Source organism: Saccopteryx leptura, chromosome 4 (genome assembly GCF_036850995.1).
Source record: "Saccopteryx leptura isolate mSacLep1 chromosome 4, mSacLep1_pri_phased_curated, whole genome shotgun sequence".
In the NCBI taxonomy this organism is placed as follows: Eukaryota; Metazoa; Chordata; class Mammalia; order Chiroptera; family Emballonuridae; genus Saccopteryx; species Saccopteryx leptura.
Window position 1 is genome coordinate 198297247 of NC_089506.1, and position 21119 is coordinate 198318365.

Genomic DNA, 21119 nt, shown 5'->3' on the forward strand with positions numbered 1-21119 from the left:
ACAGGTAACTTCTACATTTATTTTATACCAAAAAAGTTATGTGCAACAAATAAACATTCTTACATATTTACATTTGTTTTTTACCAGTTAGCAAAACTGTCCTAAATCTCTGATAAAGAATATCCCTATCTATATATTCAAGGGGAAATCTGCCCAGTGAACTCCGTTTTAAACGAATGTTTCCTCTGGAGTTTAAAGCACTAGTGATAAATATTTTTGATGGAACATACACCTCATACTTAGGCCATGCTTAATACAGTTTTATTACAAAACATTTCACCTTTTCTGGGGCTAATTTGTCAAAAAACGTTTAACCAAGTAGCGTGGACTCCCACCCATGCCTCCTTTATTCTATTGAAAGGTAGTTCTCACATTAGGAATCATAAGTGCTGCCAAACATGTCTGAATAGAGATGGTTTACCAGTGTTTGCATGTTGGGGGAAAATACACGAGGACAAAGGTTGCATATTGGATGCTCCTTCCCAAATAGGTTTCCAAAAAAGATAGTGGGGTTCTTGTTGGCATCTGTTTAATACTGATTTTCAAGATCTGTCAGCACTGCTCGGTGTCAAGCAGTGGCACCAATCTATGTTATGAAGTACTTGCTGCAGGTAACTTTGCACTTTTGCTGATAGTCTTCAAAGTAAATACCAATGAAATCGTGTACCTTCACTGTAGTCTTGGTCCTCTAGTCTATCCTACCTAGTAGGTCCAGAGATCTCTTGTACCAAAAGATCTTTGTCTCTTCAAATGAAAATTGTCAATGCTTTCACTATCTTTAAAAGCAATGGACTTAACAGGCCACATACATCAAGTACAAGTAATTCCTGGCACACAGGTAGGGACCTGAGTTATTTCACCCTAAGTTTATCCTCACTGATGGCAACTAGCTGCAATGACATTCTCCAAACCACTCAGATTCCCCAGAATTTCTCATCTAACCACTTATTTTTTCAAATGATGTGACTATCAATTTAATAAGAGGCTTCATTTGTTACAAATCATTTCAGAAACCAAGAAGCATGGAATTACGGCCAAAAACATAACCTAAACTTTTTCCCTAATGTGCTCTTCAATGTTGGTGGCTAGTAATTTTGCAATGTTTAAATATTCAGTCTAAAAGAGTCATAACAACCCTTAAACTTTATAGGACAGTGCTTCCCCCTCTTCTGGGGTGACGCAGAGGATGTAGAGGGGAGCCCCATCCTCGCAGGGCACGGACGCCGAGGAGCACGCAGCAGGGCCCCGCTCTTACTGAGATGCTGGCGCTACAACGCTGTTCATGTGGGCAGCACGCGTTCATCGCTCAGTGAGAAAAGGTAGTTCATTTAGGATCATAGGAATGTGGCAATTTTTTTTTAATACAACAGAAACAGTGGTGTTTCCCCCAGGCTTAGGAAAGTAAAAGAAAAACTAGAAGGGTCTGGCTGAACATTTTTACATTTTCTCTTTTGAGTTGAAGACATCTGCAAGAACGCAACATCAAGACAAGCTTTAACTATACTCTGCTGATTGATACAAAATATGATGAAAAAATAATTTTAAATTGGGACACGGGGAACTTGTTTAGCACAACCAGTGTTATGTATACTACAGAGGTCTTAACTGTTAAGCCATTTTCACTGGAGCCTAGAAAAGAGAACCAGCAAATGGCTTGGAAGAACTGGAAGCACTGCTACAGGACCTCATTGTACAGTTCACCTCAACATTAGGACTCGTTTCTCCATAAACACGAGACATCTAATCACTGCTTTCTAGAGCTCTTTACCTACAGAAATAACAACAATACATACATAATAATACAGGCATTGAAATATTCACATTCATGGGAGAACATCGGCCTGGATGAGATCTGAACTAAGCTTATTACAATTTAGTTCATTACAATTCAGATTTTATATCTGCCTTCGGCCAGAAGAATACATTGCATCAATTATGACATTTGGAAACAGTTGCTGACTCTACACACATGAGCAGAGCCTGTCCCCTCCCTTCAAAAGTCAAATAAAGCACTTAAATTATGGGTCTATTTTTAACATAATAATTAATTGAATTGGAAGCAAAAATATTGCTACTTCTCAATCTAAGGAATAAAATGATCATACATAACCTTTCTATAGAATGCAAGTTGTCTATTTTAGGCTAAGAAAGGGAGGACACTTCTGCCCAAGTTCAACACACAAATGTTTGGTTTGAGATTTAAGACAGAAGGCACTTTTTACATTTTGATATAAGATGTTAACCATAGAAACATACTGTCACAACTTTATTTGGGTTTATTCAAATCACTTAAAAATTCTGCATTTATGTAGTTATTAGAAAGAGTAGTGACATTACTGTATTTCACCTTCAGGTTATTTCTACCTGTAGTACTCTTCTCGATTAAGCAAACTGAGCAGCATGTCAGCCCTAGAGCTTACAAATCCAATATTTGACTCTAAAACAAACTAGACATCCAATTAGTTCAGAAAGAAACAGGGAAAACACTACAGAGCTGCCCAAGAGCAACCCTACTCTGGAGTGACTGGGCTTATACTGGTTATTTCAAAGCCATAATACTGCTTGGCTGACTGGCACCAATGTTAAGGAAAAATATCTGAATAAAAATTCAACTGTTGTAAGAAACTTTACCTTAAAATTCCACATTAATATTTCCAGCTTTTCTCCAAAAAAAAAAAAAAAAAAAAATACTCATTTTCCCATCGTTAGTGTCCTGAGGCCTTGGACTCAATGGTTTGGTCACATGACTCACTCTGCAAGGTGAAACTGATCCAGTTTTATGACTAGACACAAGTTTGACTTGAATGTCCGAACAGTTTCTTCCTTTCAGAGGAGGGAGAGGAAAAGGAAGCAACTACCCTATTGTTTTTGCTGTCACTGCTGGACCCACAGCTCTCGGTACTTTGCACAAGATGCTCTGTGTGGATTTGCTATTTTCACTTTTTCTTCAGTCAGTGTTGAGCTGACAGTTCTTCAACTAAACTGTACAGTAAGCTCTGCAGGGATGGATCCAATATTTCTACCTTTATTTACAAATATCACAGAAAGGAATTCTAGTTGAATCTACATGTTGAAATCCATCAGCTAAAAACATATTACAGATTGTAAACATGGCAATACTTAATACAGTATCTATTCTAAAATATTTTCATGTCATGATCACATTTGTTATACCTGAAATTGAATTTATACATATTGGGAATTACTAGCAATGCTTGCTCACTTTACAATTGAGGGCTACATTTAATTATTTCAGAAACATCTTCAAAGGAAAGTTAAAGCTTGTCTTTGATTGGCTCCGCTTATGCTTTTTTTTTGTATCCATATTGAAAATGAAGATTGACACAGAAAATACCCTTCTAATTTACAAGATTTTAAAAAATCAGTTTAAGATTCTTAGGGAAAGTGTCTGTTGTGAAGAATAAAAAAAAATGCTGCAAAATTAACTTAATGGAAAAAGGGACTTCAGACTGTCAGTTAGGAGTTCGTCAGGTTGTCAGTCCTGCTTGGGCTGCAGCTGCCGTTTCCAGGCCTCATTCAAGTAAACTAGTCGTTTGTAGTTGACGATAAGAAGAATGAAGTTCAGCACGTATGTGATGACGACAATGATGCAAAACTCCTTCAGCACAAAGTACAGAATGTAGGCCAGGTACAAAGAACCCACCACAGACACGATGGAGGATGTCATGAGGATTAAAGCTGCAACTGCACTTGCTGTCATGCCTGCAAGAGAAAGAGACGCTTGGCTCAATCAGACCTTGACACTGGAGGAAACGTTTCTGAGTTAAAAGGCAACATTTTGTGATTTGCTTGTGTTGAAATACTGATCTTATAGCAAAACACAATGAAATTTGAGAACACAAACTACTAGCCTATTTCGTTAAGATTATGCAGATAGACTTTGCACACAGGACAACAGTTTAATAGCTGCAATGTTTTTGACTCGTCAATATTCTAGATGAAATGTTACTTCATAAACTAACCTTAGTTAAGGCTATATTGTTCACAAGTATGTACTCTTGCAGTCACATTATTAAATAAAGCTGATTTGTAAAACTGATAGCCTCGCTTTTCTTAATGAATAAAGGAATCTTAGGACCACAACCTTTTCTTCCAAACAAGACACATTTTCCCTGGCCTTTTCACTATCAGCTCCCTGTATGTAGGAAATAAAATTTGCTTTCCCATGTTTAGACCAAATTTATCAAAAATCCATAATGGGAGATGATTATACCAACACGCTGCTGCAGAAGGAAAAGAAACAAAACCCCAAAACATTGCAGAAAGGGCTCACCCTGGAAGATAAGGAAAACCACATGTGGATCAAACCAGATCATGAAAAAGGGCAGTTACGTGTGCGAGGCTGGGGTTCTCGTGACAAAAACTTGCTTGAATTCTTGATACTTTTGACATTTTTACGTGTATTGTTTTGTAATTCCCTGTAACCAACAGTACTGAAAACGTGCATTTATTGTCAAGGGCACGGCACAGTATATTACTGTCCTCTTACCCAACTACTAATGGGTAAGAATAACAGAAACAGGAAAAAATAAGAATAGGTGGTAATAGGTTTGAGGAGGTTAAAGAGCTAAAATCTATGCTGCCTGTTAAAGAGAAGGGGCCCGTGGGCTGCAGCCTGGCCACGCAGGCCTGACTTGCCCGGACTCCAGTCAGTACTGAAGGATGATGTTTTAAGAAGGTTCTTCAAGACTAAGATGCTGTTGGATTACTTATGCCAGGGACTAGCAAACTGACCAGCCACCTGATTTCGTAAGTAAGCGTTTACTGGAACCTGGCCACACTCATTGACTTGTAATGCCTGTCACTGCTTTCACACTTGAATGGCTGAGCTGAGTAGCTGTGAGTCAGCAAAGCCTAAACTATTTTCTATCTGGATCTTTACTAAAAAAGTTTGCTGATCTTTACCCATGCTAAACATCTAAAACTTCAAAAAATTATGCTGCCACTTTAATTTTAACCTAAGAAGGTTAGTTTCAAAATGATATGGACAGGTTATTTACTTTCTCTGTGCCATTCTTTAATTGTATAATTGGGATAATAATCATGACTATATCTTAATACTACTGTGCAGATTAAGAGAGCTAATAGGTATAAACACTTAGAATACTTCAATAAACACTAGCTATTAGTTAAATACTATCAGACTGAACTTGTCCTAATGTAATGTAACTGGTGGCTTGGGCTAAAATTCCCACTGGAATTTAAGATACGTTGTAACCTAAACAGATGATTGTACAGTCAAGCAAAGGAGTATTCTGCAGCTGTAAAAAAGAAGGAAAACACTTCGTGTACTGCTATGGGGAGATCATGCGATGTGTGTTAGCCAAATGAAACAAAGAGTATATAGAACAGTGTGTACAGATAGTACTTGCCTTTTTAAGAAAAGGAGGAAATTAAGATGATCTTACTGTATTTCCTTGTCTAAAACTAAAGAAAGTCTATGATAACAATAACAAGAAGCTACCACCAGTCGGGTGAGAAGCAGTGGGAACTGGACAGAAGGGAACAAGGATGGGTCAGACTTTTCACTGTGTAGCATTTTACACACACACACATATATATATTTTAAACTTTGAACCATGTGAATGCACTACCTATGGAAAAATTAACTTAATGTTTCTCAAACAACTTTAAAGAAAGTAAAGATGAAGTGCTAGAAAACTACAGATGAGTTCAAGTGTGCCTCTAATGGTACAGACACTGATATTAAAAATGCACAAAATGTGAACAGGAAAAACCACATATGATACATATGATTTAAATTATCTATAAAAAAATTAAATATTATAAATAGAAATTTTTTCCACCTCTATCTCCAAAACTTAACATAGTCCAAATCATTTCTTAGGCTATTTTAATTTGGGCTTACTTATATTCATCATTAGAAATCCAAACAAAACAAATAAATGGAACAGAAAGTGAAAGTTTCACCTCTGACCCCGAACCATCAGAACCTTTCTTATGCATTACCGGCATATGCATAAACATATAGTTATCCTAGGCCTGTTATACCACAATTTGCTTTTTTTCACTAAACTATGCCTTTATTTTTTCAGAAAACACACGTAGAGCTACTTTTTCCCTTAATTGCTACTGTTTTCTAGTATAGATGTAACCTAATTCATTCAACCATTAGGTTTTGCTAAGCTACTTCCAATATTTTGCTGTTTTAAGCTGTACCGTTATGAATATCATTGTGCATATTTTTGTATTTCTGTAAGATATATAATATGAAATTCAATAAACTTGAGGTAGGACTATTCAGAAAAATTCAGATTCACAATTTGCTTCATAACAAAATCAGCTTCTGATAGAAGAGCACAGAACTGGCAGATGATAGGACAAAATAATAACAATTGAAAGCAAGGGCAAAAATGAATGAAGTTCACTTTAAAATCATAACTTTTATACATTCAAAATTCACAAAACTAACAAAAAAGGATAAAGAATGGATTAAATGATTGTAACAAATATGAAAATGGACTATAGTCAGGATCCTAATAACTATATTGACAATAAGAGTAAATTAAAACAGTAAAATAAAAATGATAGCTACTTATAAGTAACTACTAAATTAGGTATTTTACAGAAAACAGTTTTTAGAAATAAAGATGGATGAAACTTTGGCAAAACCCAACAACTGAGGGTAAGACAGTTTACTAACACCTATTAAACTCCATTTAAAAATCGATTTTTGACTCATTCATCCCTTGTTTGGAAATGTACTCTGCAGAAATAATTTAAAGAGGGAAAACTGTATATGTGAGGAGAGTTTTACATAAAGTTGATCACAGTGTTATTTAGACATAAAAATTTGAAACCTGATATCAACAATAACAAAACACTTAAGAGAATAGACAATATAAGAGTTTATATAAAAATAAGTGAAAAAATCAGAAGACAATGGAAACAGTAGATATGTAAATGTAAAGGTGATGGAATTATAAATATCATTAACCATTAATGTTTTCCTAAAGCACATATTTTAAAATACCTAAAGAGTATATAAAATAGTACGGAAAACGGTTTCCAGGGAAGACTGGAGTAATAACTTCCTGAATGAGACTGGTTTTTATGGACATCACAGGACACTGCTGTCCCTGACTAAACACCAAGAGATACCAAATTCAGCATTAGCACCATCAAAATTGTAGTGAACCAAGTTTTGCAACACAAAAATGTTAATAAACTAATGGTTTTATCATTAACATATACTTCTATTTAATATAAAGATACACTTCAGGGCAAAGACACAAAGTTCTAAATGGAATGTAACAAAAAAAAACCTTACTTTTGTATTGCTGTATAATACTTACCAAGTAATAACTGTAGTATATAAAATATAAGTCCAAAGATACTGTTTGGCTGGTTTAATACACCATCCTTTCCAAAAATGGAACCCAAAAGACCAAATCCTCGACCCCATCTGTAAAATAAGGAAAACCAGTAACCCTATATTTGAGTTTTCCTATTTTGAAAAATGTAAAAATTATCTGAGAATATTATGCCAATATACCCATCGGAATCTCTAACTTGCCAATTTCTATCTAGTCTCTTTTCCAAAAGGTAGGACAAAGTATTCTTTTTCTGATGGCATTAGTATTTGCAGAGGAAGGACTCTCAATTTCAGCTAGGGTCTCTCAGCAGTGGCACCACTGACATTATGGGCTAATTCTCTATGGCAGGCGGCAGTTCATCACAGGGTGTTAAGCAGAATCCTTGGCCGCTACTCACTATATGCTAGTAGTACCCTGCCAGTTCTGCCAACCAAAAATGCCTCCAACCATTGCCAAATATCCTCTGGGGGCAAAGCTACCCCCAGTTCAAAACCAGTGATATAAGTTGTCCTATTTGTTCATTCAAAGTATGTACACAGAGAGGCGGGTCCAAGATGGCGGCCTAGGATGCTGAGCTTGCTCCCTCCCAAGAACACATCCAGTGTACACCTACATTTAGAGCAGTTCTTCCTGAGAAAAAACTGAAAGCCAACAGAACAGCTTCTGCACAACAAACAATAGGGACCAGAGAGAGAAGGCGGGGGAACTGCACGAGCTCTCCAGAAGCAGAGAAACCGGTGAGCACTATCCAGGTTCTCTGGCCAATCTGCAGGGCTACTGTAGCGTGTGCCCAGTCAACTCTCCCAGAGCTAGCTCCAGCAGGAACAGGAGGGTAACAGTATGTGGACAAGAGGCCCCTCCACCCAGAGATTGATCCAGTAGGTATGGCAGGGTGCTGGAACGAGTGTGGAGCTAGCAAAATGCTGTGGCACCCTGTCCTGTGGGAGGGCTGCTTGTCCAAAAAAGCTGCAGAGACCCTGGGGCGCTGCTGTACACGTACACGCTGCCCCACTGCGAGGAAGTGTGGAGCTAGCAAAGCATTACAGTGCCTACAACGGGGCTGCTCTGTGCGGAGAGAGAGGGCTCTGCTGCACACGTACACGCTGCCCCACTGCGAGGAAGTGTGGAGCTAGCAGAGCATTGTGGTGCCTACAACGGGGCTGCTCTGTGCGGTGGGAGAGGGGGCGCTGCTGCACACGTACACGCTGCCCCACTGCAAGGAAGTGTGGAGCTAGCAGAGCATTGTGGTGCCTACAACGGGGCTGCTCTGTGCGGTGGGAGAGGATGCTGCTGTCCACACATGTGGGACTGCCCTCACCAGAGAAGGTGCAAAGCTAGCCAAGTGTAGCGGTGCACACACACGGAGCTGTTCCACGCAGAGAAAGTGCACAGCTAGTAGGACTTTATGACGTCCTCACTCAGAGCAGTCCTGTCCAGACCCAATCGGGCCACAGAAAAAACAATAGGATACATTCCACACTAGACAGCCCCACCCTAAACCCACCCACTATAACCAGCCTGCCAAAACCATCTGGCAAGTCTACACAGAGGTTACTTTATCAAGACTGGGAGAGAGAGCTATTTTATCTAACTTACAGGAATAAACCTAGAAATTCAAACAAAATGGAGAGACAGAATATGCCTCAAATGAATAGGGAAAAACCCCATAACAAAAATAATGAAATGGTGATAAGTAATTTCCCTGATATAGAATTGAAAGAAATGATTATAAGGATGCTCAACCAACTTGAGTAGAATAAAGGACCAATTTACTCGCAATAAAACTGAACCAGTAATGAAAAAAACTCCCAAAAAACAAAAGCTCAGATGGCTTCACAGGTGAATTCTACTAAATTTTTAAAAAATTAACACCTAGCCCCAGCTAAGTAGCTCAGTTGGTTAGAGCACTGTCCTGATTCGACAAGGTTGCAGGTTTGATCCCTGGTCAGGGCACATACAAGAATCAACCAATGAAAGCATGAATAAGTAGAACAACAAATCAATGTATCTCTCTCTCTTCCTCTATCTAAAAATCAATAAATAAAAACTTAAAAATTAATATTGATCCTTCTAAAACTATTCAAAAAAACTGAAGATCCTGACCTGTGATGGCACAGTGGATAGAGCATCCACCTGGGACTCAGGCCCCAGGTTCAAAACCCCAAGGTCGCTGGCTTGAGCACGGGTTCATCCCACTTCAGCACAGGATCACCAGCTTGAAGCCCAAGGTTGCTGGCTTGAGCAAGGGGTCACTGGCTCAGCTGGAGCCCGCCCCCCTTGCTCCGGTCAAGGCACATAGAGAAAGCAATTAATGAACAACTATGAGTTGATGCTTCTCATCTCTCCCTTCCTGTCTCTCCCTCTCAAAAGAAAAGTGAGAGACAGAGAAAGGGAGAGAGAGAGAGAGAGAAAAGAATCAACATATAGTTGTTGCTCCACATAGTTAGTTGTGCACTGACTGCTTCTCATATGTGCCTTGACCAGGATCAAACTGGCGACCTCAGGTTCAAGCCGGTGACCACAGGGTCAAGCTGGAGACCATGAGTTCAAGCTGGCGATCAGGGTAGTGTCAGCAACACTGGGACCATGTTGGTAACCCTGTGCCAAGGGTTGGTGAGGATGTGAAGATACTGGAATCATTGTACATTGCTGTTAGGTAAAATGGTGCTATAGCTGTGTAAAACAATTTGATGGTTCCTCAAAATGTTAACCATAAAATTATCATACAACCCAGCAATTGTACTCCTAGGTATACGCCCAAAAGATTTGAAAACTGATATTCAAGCAAGTACAAGAACTGTTCATAGTTGCACTATTCACAATAGCCAAAAGGTAGAAACAACTTAGTACCCATCAACTGAAGAACGGATAAACAAAATGTGACACATCCATCCAGTGCAATATTATTCAGCCATAAAAAGAAATGAAGTATTAAATACATGAATGAACCCTGAAAACACTATGCTGAATGAAGTAAGCCAGACACAAAGGTCACACATTGTAAAATTCCATTAAAATGAAATGCCCATAATAGGCAAACGCATGGAGACAGAAAGATTAGTGATTGCCAGGGGCTGGGGAGGGGGACGGAAGAGTGACTGCTTAATGCAGGGGTCCCCAAACTTTTTACACAGGGGGCCAGTTCACTGTCCCTCAGACCATTGGAGGGCCGGACTATAAAAAAACTATGAACAAATCCCTATGCACACTGCACATATCTTATTTTAAAGTAAAAAAGCAAAACGGGAACAAATACAATATTTAAAATAAAGAACAAGTAAATTTAAATCAACAAACTAACCAGTATTTCAGTGGGAACTATGCTCCTCTCACTGACCACCAATGAAAGAGGTGCCCCTTCCGGAGTGTGGCGGGGGCCGGATAAATGGCCTCAGGGGGCCGCATGCGGCCCGTGGGCCGTAGTTTGGGGACCCCTGGCTTAATGGGTACAGTATCTCCTTTGAGGGTAATGCAAATTCTTTGGAACTATTACGTAGAGAAACAATGGTTGCACAACACTACAAATGGCACTGAATGTACACTTTAAAATGATTAATTCTATACATAAATTTCAATTTTAAGAAAAAAATTTGTGTAGTGAGAGGACAGGCAATTTTTATTTTCACTATTGAATTTTTATGTATTTTCCTAATTTTTTTTACAAAGGACATGTATAAATAATCATAAAAAGGATATACATATATTTTTTTACAGGGACAGAGAGTGAGTCAGAGAGAGGGACAGATAGGGACAGATAGACAGGAACGGAGAAATATGAGAGGTATCAATCATCAGTTTTTCATTGCGACACCTTAGTTGTTCATTGATTGCTTTCTCATATGTGCCTTGACCGCAGGCCTTCAGCAGACCGAGTAACCCCTTGCTCAAGCCAGATGAGCCCGTGCTCAAGCTAGCAAGCTTGGGGTCTCGAACCTGGGACCTTCCGCATCCCAGTCCAACGCTCTATCCACTACGCCACCACCTGTTCAGGCAGGATAAATTATTTTAAAGAAAAAAAATAAATACTATAAAATATCAACCAGTAAGAATTTAAACTGGTTTCTTTTCCCCTTTGTTGTGTTTTGTAAATTTTCTTTAGTGATCAAATATTACTTTTATAATGACTGCAGCAAAAAAGAATGCCATATTAAGTTCATCAATCACATTTTTTTTCTTCTTTTCCAAGTGAGAGGAGGGGAGATAGAGAGACAGACTCCCACATGTGCCCTGACTGGCACCTAACTGGCAACCCCTATCTGGGGCCAATGGTCTGCCCATCTGGGACCATGCTCACAACTGAGCTATTTTTAGCACCTGAAGTGGAGGCTCCATGGAGTCATCCTCAGTACCCAGGGCTGATGCACTCAAGCCAATTGAGCCATGGCTGTGGGAAAGGAAAGGGGGGGAGGTGGAAAAGCAGATGGTCACTTCTCCTGACCGGGAATCAAACCCAGGACATCCACACACTGGGCCGATGTTCTACCACTGAGCCAGCAGCCAAGGCATCAATCACATTTAAATGAATTGTTTATTTATTTATTTATTTATTGTTACAGAGAGAGAGATAGATAGGGACAGACAGACAGGAATGGAGAGAGATGAGAAGCATCAATCATCAGTTTTTTTGTTGAGACACCTTAGTTGTTCATTGATTGCTTTCTCATATGTGCCTTGACCGGGGGCCTTCAGCAGACCGAGTAACTCCATGCTGGAGCCAGCGACCTTGGGTCCAAGCTGGTGAGCTTTTTGCTCAAGCCAGATGAGCCCGTGCTCAAGCTGGCAAGCTCGGGGTCTCGAACCTGGGTCCTTCCGCATCCCAGTCTGACGCTCTATCCACTGCGCTACCACCTGGTCAGGCTAAATGAATTAATAATGAACCTTAACGTCTTCCCAAATTAACTCTCTCCCCCTCAACAAAATTGAAATTCTTATTTAAATCTCTTTCCTCATGGAAAATCTATGAAGACCCTAATATCATGACTAAAACATTCAGGAATACAATATTAAAGAGGAGAATTGAGTAACAATGTAGGAGTTTCCCTGATATTATCCTACTCTGAGGAAGTATTTATTGAGATGCTGGCTCACATATACCACTTACAAATACAGTGGTACCTTGAGATATGAATTTAATTCATTCTGTAACCGAGCTCGTAAGTCAACTCGTATATCAAACTGCCGATACTGAACCCATGTGCCAACGCATCAACTAGTGGCAGCTTCCCGAATCACGACTCGTATCTCGGAATTTCGCTCGGAAATACTGAGTCGCAGCTCATATCTTAAAAAATTCGTATGTTGTTCTGTTCGTATCTCAAGGTACCACTGTATTCTTTTCAGTTACAAATGTATGTAAGACCACTGGAATCTTGCTTGTTCTTCCCTCCCCAAGTTCAAGCTTGGACAAGGTAATACATTTTGCCTATAATTTTCTAATTCTATATGAGCATTGTGTGTAATCGCCTTCCAATATACTGTATCTATTCAAACATTATCTTAAATTATACTGTTTGATGGTTATAAAACTTTGGGGAGCATGTTTTACTGAACAAACTACTAAGCTGCAGCACATAGAAATAAAAATCCAGTTGGCTTCTAAAGTTGGCTGGGCATTATGAAGGGGCCTATTAGATATAACATAAAGTTTGGTACCTTCAAGAAAAAAATGCTAACAATGTAATTTACACAAAGGAAATGGCTATACACGATAGGCCAGTTTCCTGATAAGCATACAGAAACCCCAGTGCCAGAAGTGGTATGAGCTTTGGAGTCAGACAACCTTGGGTTCGTTATTAACTGGCGGTGTGACTACAGGTAAGTAACTTAATCTTGGACTATGAATTCCCTCATTTGTAAAATGGAGATAATTTTGGTACCTAATTTATTGTAGTGTTGTGAGAAATAATTGTTAATAATTAATACCAAAATATAAATAGCATGTGTACAGAAGACTGGCTACCTGGCATTATTTCTTCAAGGCCCAATGGTTATGAGCCTTAACATTTTAAATTTGACCCTAAACATTGTATATTACATTTTATATTTTGTAGAAGTACTATAACTTAACCAAAAATATTGTTGGTGAATATTGGGCTCTTTCTATTTTTTCGTGATTATAAAGCATTAAATGAACATATTGTGCAAAAGTCTGTCTGTATATTACATTATTTCCATAGGATAGACTATAATAAGAGAAATGACTTGATTAACTGTTGTAAGTATCTTAAAAACTATTGTATTATTTTTTTTTTTTTTTTTTTTTTTTTTTTTTTTTTTTTTTTGCGTTTTTCTGAAGCTGGAAACAGGGAGAGACAGTCAGACAGACTCCCGCATGCGCCCGACCGGGATCCACCCGGCACGCCCACCATGGGGCGACGCTCTGCCCACCAGGGGGCGATGCTCTGCCCATCCTGGGCGTCGCCATGTTGCGACCAGAGCCACTCTAGCGCCTGGGGCAGAGGCCACAGAGCCATCCCCAGTGCCCGGGCCATCTTTGCTCCAGTGGAGCCTTGGCTGCGGGAGGGGAAGAGAGAGACAGAGAGGAAAGCGCGGCGGAGGGGTGGAGAAGCAAATGGGCGCTTCTCCTATGTGCCCTGGCCGAGAATCGAACCCGGGTCCTCCGCACGCTAGGCCGACGCTCTACCGCTGAGCCAACCATTGTGCAAAAAGTTACACTAATTTATACTTCTACTATCAATCCCTGAAATGTCTAAATGTCTTTTCTTCTTCCTTTTTTTTTTTTTTTGACAGAGACAGAGTCAGAGAGAGGGACAGGTAGGGACAGGCAGACAGGAAGGGAGAGAGATGAAAAGTATCAATTCTTTGTTGAGGCACTTTAGTTGTTCATTGATTGTTTTCCCATATGTGCCTTGACTGGGGGGCTACAGCAGACCGAGTGACCCCTTGCTCAGGCCAGTGGCCTTGGGCTCAAGCTGGCGAGCCTTGCTCAAACCAAATGAACCTGTGCTCAAGTGGGTGACCTCAGGGTCTCGAACCTGGGTCCTCCGCATCCCAGTCCGATGCTCTATCCACTGCGCCATTGCCTGGTCAGACCCGAAATGTCTTTAACAATAGCTAGAACCACACAAATAGTAAACATGAAACAGAAACATATATTCTCAAGTTTAAACTTCTGATTACCTTTACCTGTTTATTTATATTTTGGAAATCATGTTTTGTTCTTTGATATTTAAATTTTTTACCAATAAATGTGCAATTATCTTGCTTTTACCATTATATTTTATCAATATCAATATTTAATCTTTAAAAACAATTTTTAAATTACACACACACACAGATATTTAAATTGTGTGCATGTACACAATAAGTTTGGGGGAATTATTCCTTATTCCTCAAATTTCCATGTGGAGAGGCCCCCATCTGAGCAATACCCCTCACCTCTTGTCCTGTCCCTTCACTTACTCCTCACCAGGCCAGCATCAGAACTGAGTTGGTAAACAATTTACAAGCAGGAACTGAGTATCTGTGGATCAGACTCTTCTCTACTCCTTTTTTGGGCTCTCTCTACCTAAATAAGCTGCATCCTAGATTAAACTTTTTTTTTTTTTTTTGTATTTTTCTGAAGCTGGAAATGGGGAGAGACAGTCAGACAGACTCCCGCATGCGCCCGACCGGGATCCACCCGGCACGCCCACCAGGGGCGACGCTATGCCCACCAGGGGGCGATGCTCTGCCCCTCCGGGGCGTCGCTCTGCCGTGACCAGAGCCACTCTAGCGCCTGGGGCAGAGGCCAAGGAGCCATCCCCAGCGCCCGGGCCATCTTTGCTCCAATGGAGCCTTGGCTGCGGGAGGGGAAGAGAGAGACAGAGAAGACGGGGGGGGGGGGGTGGTGGAGAAGCAAATGGGCGCTTCTCCTATGTGCCCTGGCCTGGAATTGAACCTGGGTCCCCCGTACACCAGGCCGACGCTCTACCGCTGAGCCAACTGGCCAGGGCCCTAGATTAAACTTCTTTAAAGGTAGTAGAAACTATGTAATATAAAACTTACCATTTTAACCATTTTAAGTGTACAGTTCAAGAATATTAATATATTTGTATTGTTGTGAAACAGATCTCCAGAACCTTTCCTCTTGCAAAACTGAAACTCTATCCCCATTTAAAAACACTTCCCTTTTCTCCCTATGTCCATCCCCTGAAAACCGCCTTTTGATTATTTTCTGTTCCTATGAATTTGACTACTTTACTTTAGATACCTCTTATACAGACATCAGAGTAATGGCGGCATGAGAGATACCCTTGGTCTCTCCTCTTAAAATTACAACAAATTGAACAGCTATGACGCAGTGAAGGAACCCCAGCTGGGCTCACAGTCACACCCGAAAGATCTGCCAAAAGGACTAATAAGGCAGGAGATAAGCTGCACTCACAGTTGGCTTTGGAAAGGAGAGAACCCCAGACTGTCCAGCATTTCACCCACTGGGGCTCCGGAGAGAAGCCTGGAGTGACTGGGTTTTTCTCCGCCAGTCCTACAGAGAGGGGAGAAGCCTGGAGTAACTGGGTCTCCTTCTGCCAGGAGGAGTGGAGAGAGGAGGAGCAGGGGGAGGTACTAACCAAAGTGGCAGCAGAACAAAGGATCGTGGCCAGTGTTCGTGGGGTCTGCCTACAGCCTGCACTGGGCAGAGGCAGAGAAAACAAAAGTGCAGCACCCGGGTTCCCAGATCCTGCCTTCCTTACCTCACGGCATAGAGAGTAGCATAGACAGACCACACAGCTAGCTCTGCAGAGACACTTTCTCCTCTGAAAAACAGAGGTGCTCCATGTCTGGTCCCCTAGTCTGTTAAGACATGGGAAGGAAGGCCCAGACCTGGGATCATCATTGCTAAAACCATAAAGCAATAAAGCCCTCACAACACACCCCACCCACCAACGCAACTGCGCCTGCCTACCTCATTGCAACAATGTCTCAGCCAAGGTCAGCCCAGGAATTTCACAGAGTTAAACTTGTAATACAGCAACACCTACAGGAAACAGTTAAAACCTCTCAAAACTGAAATTTTCTTTTTATTTTTTCCTTCTTTTTCTCTTTTGAATTTCATTTTCTTTAATTTTTATATTTTTATTCTTTTTGTGGGTATTGTTTTTTGGGTTTTTGTTGTTGCTTTGTTTTCTTGTGATTTTTTTTTTACTTGTCATTATTTTTAAATTTTTTGTATTTTTCATTGTATTTTTCACTTGCACTTTTTATTTTTTTAATTTATTTTTTTTTACAGGGACAGAGAGAGAGTTAGAGAGAGGGATAGACAGGGACAGACAGACAGGAATGGAGAGAGATGAGAAGCATCAATCATCAGTTTTTCATTGCGACACCTTAGTTGTTCATTGACTGCTTTCTCATATGTGCCTTGACCGTGGGCCTTCAGCAGACTGACCCCTTGCTCAAGCCAGCGACCTTGGGTCCAAGCTGGTGAGCTTTTGCTCAAACCAGATGAACACGTGCTCAAGCTGGCGACCTCGGGGTCTCGAACCTGGGTCCTCTATATCCCAGTCCTACACTCTATCCACTGTGCCACCGCCTGGTCTGGTGCACTTTTTATTTTTTTAGTTGTTTTTTTGTTAGAGTTCTTAACAATAACACTCTCAAATGCCATCAACAAAGAAGAAATCGAATACCATGGCTACCTAAGACAAAGACATAGTTCAGAAAGAAAATGAAATATCTCCAGAAAAAAATATCAATCACATGGAAACCTTGGATTTAAATAACAGAGAATTCAAAACTGAAGTTCTGAAAATACTCAATGAGATGCAAGAAAACACCAATAGGCAACTTAATGAGCTCAGAAAATAAAATGAATACCTCATCAAGGAGACCAAAACTTTAAAAACAGAGACAAAGAACTCAACACATAACCTGAAAACTTCGATAGCAAATTCAGCTAATAGAACAGGCCAGATAGAGGAAAGAATCAGTGACACTGAAGACAGGCAACTAGAGATACTACAGAGAGAAGAGAATTATGAATTTTAAAAATTGAGAGCTCTACAAGAATTGTCTGACTCCATCAGAAAGAGCAATATAAGAATAATGGCTATATAAGAAGAAGAGAAGAAAGGAATAGGGAACCTATTCAAACAAATAATTGATGAGAAAATTTCAAACCTATGGAAAGAGAGAGAGAGCCTCAAATCCAAGAAACAAACAGAACACCGAGTTACCTCAACCCAAACGGACCTTCTTTGGCACACTGTAATAAAATTGTCAAAAATCAATGACAAAAAAAGCAACCTCAAGGCAGCTAGGGAAAAGAAAAACATAAAAAGTAAAGGAAGGCCCATTAGGTTATCAACAGACTTCTCAGCAGAAACTCAACAAGCCAGAAGAGAGTGAACCCAAACATTCAAAGTACTGAAAGAGAAGAATTACCAGGCAATATCCATCAAAGTTATCCTTTAAATATGAAGGAGAAATAAAAACTCTCCCAGATATACAGAAGCTGAGGGAATTTGTCACCAGGAAATACTTAAGGGGTTTATTCAACTAGATACCAAGAACAAAACAAATCAAATCAAAACTATAAGTAAAAGCTCCAACAAGGTCACAATAAAAACAAGGATGAAACTGTGACAACAATAACATAAAAGGGGAGAGGATAAAGATCTGCAATAGAAAAGGAGGATGGAGTGCAGAACCACTCATAAGACAAAGGACTCTAGTACGTAAGACAATTTTTCTCTTAATACTTAATGGCAACTACCTATGAAAAAGCTACTGCTGAAACACATAGCTTAGAAAAGAAGAAATGGGAGAAAGAAGTATGGAATACCACCAAACAAAAACAACTGACGGAAAAGAAACACAAGAGAAGAACCAAAGGAGACACAGAGCTACCAGAAAACAAAACATAAAATTGCTAAAGGAAATCTTCAAGTGTCAATAATTATCCTAAATGTAAATGGACTGAATTCACCAATAACATCAGGAAATGAGAGATCCCAAGTAAACAACCTCACATCACATCATATGAAAAGATATTCAAGATTCCAGTCAAGATGGTGGTACAGGAACTCTGTTGTACTTGCCTCCTCCCAAACACATCAAAGACATCAAAAGATACTTTGAGACAAATGAAAATGAAGACAATATAAAATCTATGAGACTCATCAAAAGCAGCCCTAAGAGGGAAATTCATAGTAATATAGATCTGAGCTGTCTAGTAAGCCAGAACAAGTGAAATAGGGAAACTGAGACAGATAGTTAAAAAGGCCAAAAAGTTTACAGTCATCTAATAAATCGCAAAATCCTATCTTCCCTAACCAAGGATGCTTAAGACCTCTGCTAAACTTCCGGCCTTTAAAACCCTCAAAACAAAGGACCCAGGGCACACTCTCGCTCCTTCTCTCTCTCTCTTGCTCTCACTCCCAGAGCACACCTGCTCAAATCTTTGAATATACTTTCCTAAGCTCCAAGAGCCCTTCTTCTGCCTCTGTAACTTGATTCCTGAGCCTAGACAGCCCAGCTGGCTCACTTTTACTACCTTTGTAACTTTCTAAATAAACTTTTTCTTATACTTTGAGTTCTTGGCTCTGAATTTTTTCTTTGCTGAACTTCCAACTTTGCCAGTAACGACTGGTGCCGTTTTACTGCCAACATCATGGGTTACAGATCTACCTCAAGAAACAAACAAAAAAAATTTCAAATAAAAAAATTAAATTTACACCTAAAGGAATTAGAAAAAGAACAGAAAACAAGGCCAAAGTGAGTGGAAGGGAGGAAATAATAAAGATCAGAGCAGAAATAAACAAAATAGGGTCTAAAAACATCAAAGAAATGAACAGCTTGTTCTTTAAAAAGATAAATAAAACTGATAAACCTTTAACTGGAGTCATAAGAAAAAAAAGGGTGGGCACAAATAAAATCAGAAATGAAAGAGGAGATTGATACAGATTCAAAATCCTTGACAGTTCTGGGTTTGAGGCCAATCAGCAAAAGTCTCAGGATACATCAGGCCGGGTGCCACCCACCTGAGGAATGTGGACCTTTGTAGGGGTAGCATCTCAGGGACTGTCGAGGTGAAGCTGGCAGAGTTCATCAGGCTAAAAACAGATTACCCGTAAGACTTGGCTCTGTACAGGAATGCTAGTGCTTGTCGAGTGCTTCAGGTTAGTGACTGTCAGGTGCCTTCATCCTAAATCCACACAGCAGTCTCTTCTTCTGCGTCTCTGATACCTAGTGAGTTTGCCTAGATTACCTTGAGAGTTTTTCAAGAAAGACTACAGCACAGGCCAAAGCTGGCTGCAGGCAGCAGATTCATCTGCAAGGTTCAAGCTTGCTAGGGAGAGACATCAGGAAGTCTGCAGGGTGGGGCTAATGCATCTTCCCAGAATAATGCTGTGGGGGTTGGCACCAGTTGAGTGTACAGGGGGAAACAGCCCTCATCCTAAAACCACACAACCTAATCTCTCCCTGTGTGTCTCTGACACCCCCTGAGTTTACCCAGATTTCCTTGAGATTTTCAAGAAAGACTGAAACACAGGCCCAGGCTGGGCACAGCCAGCAGATACCTCCAAAGGGTGGAAGCTTGGCAGGAAAGGTCCTTAGGGAGCCAGCAGACCCATCACAGGGATGGTGGTCCTGGTTGGGCACTGGGGAATAATGGCCCTCGTCCCAAAGCCACAAAACTCAGTTTCTCCCTGTGCGTCTCTGACACCTTCTAAGTTTCTCTTGAGTTTTTCATAAAAGACTGTAACATGGACCCAGGATAGGGCCAGAGTGAGTCGGGAGGGTAGAGCTACAGCATTTCCTCAGGCTGATGCCATGGGGGATTGGCACTGATCAGGCGCACAACAAAAAATGGTCCTTGGCCTAAAGCCACGTAACTCAGTCTGTCCTTATGTGTCTCTGACACTCCCTAACTTTGACCACATTTCCTCAAGAGTTTTACAAGAACCACAACACAGTCTGAGCCGGACTGCAGCCCACAGACTTCTCCTAGGGTGTGAGCTTGGAAAGGCAGGGCCTCAGAGTCAGTAGAGTGGTAGTAGTACACCTCCTGAGGCTGATGCATAGGGAGAAGGCAGGCCCAACCAGGAACAGTGGAAGCGCAAGAAAAATGGTCTTCAACCCAAAGCAACACAACTCAGTCTCTCCCTGCGTGTCTCTGATGCCCCATGAGTGTGCCTGGATTTCCTGGAATTTTTCAAAGAACTACAACGTGAGCCCAGTCTGGCTGCAGCCAGCAGATTCATCTGCCGGCTGTGAGCTTGGTAGGACAACGCAGAGCCTCAGAGAGTAGGGAAGGTGGAGCTAGTGCGTCTCCCCAGGCAGATGCCATATAAAGGAAAGTGCTCAACACAGGAAAGATGGACTCTGGACTGCACTGGAGAGGAACTCAGCAGAGATACTGGCAGCTGTTTTCTACAGCCCTCTCTTTGAAGCCACACTCTCCTGTAGTACAGAATAGGGAGTAGTATAATCAATAATATTGTAATAACTATGTATGGTGCCAGATGGGTAGCTGAAATATTGGCAGGAACACTTTGTAAAGTATATTATTGTCTAACTACTATGCTGTACACCTGAAACTAATACAAAATAATAGTGAACATAAACTGCAATTAAAAAATAAAATTTTAGCCTGACCATGTGGTGGCGCAGTGCATAGAGCATCAGACTGGGATGCGGAGGACCCAGGTTCGAGACCCAGAGGTCACCAGCTTGAGCGCTGGCTCATCTGGTTGGAGCAAAGCTCACCAGCTTGGACCCAAGGTCGCTGGCTCGAGCAAGGGGGTACTCGGTTTGCTG

The 21119-nt window shown here is 40.7% G+C and overlaps 1 protein-coding gene across 1 annotated transcript in view; it reads right to left on the bottom strand.

Annotated features, from left to right (window-relative positions):
* VKORC1L1 (vitamin K epoxide reductase complex subunit 1 like 1) overlaps window positions 1-21119 on the bottom strand; it is a 94494-nt gene continuing 73375 nt past the window's right edge. The window contains exons 2-3 of the mRNA XM_066382488.1: window positions 7338-7447; window positions 1-3723 (exon numbers count right to left, since the gene is read on the bottom strand). Of these exons, the coding sequence (XP_066238585.1) occupies window positions 3497-3723; window positions 7338-7447 (337 nt within the window). The 3' untranslated portion in view covers window positions 1-3496. The remainder of the gene's footprint in view (window positions 3724-7337; window positions 7448-21119) is intronic.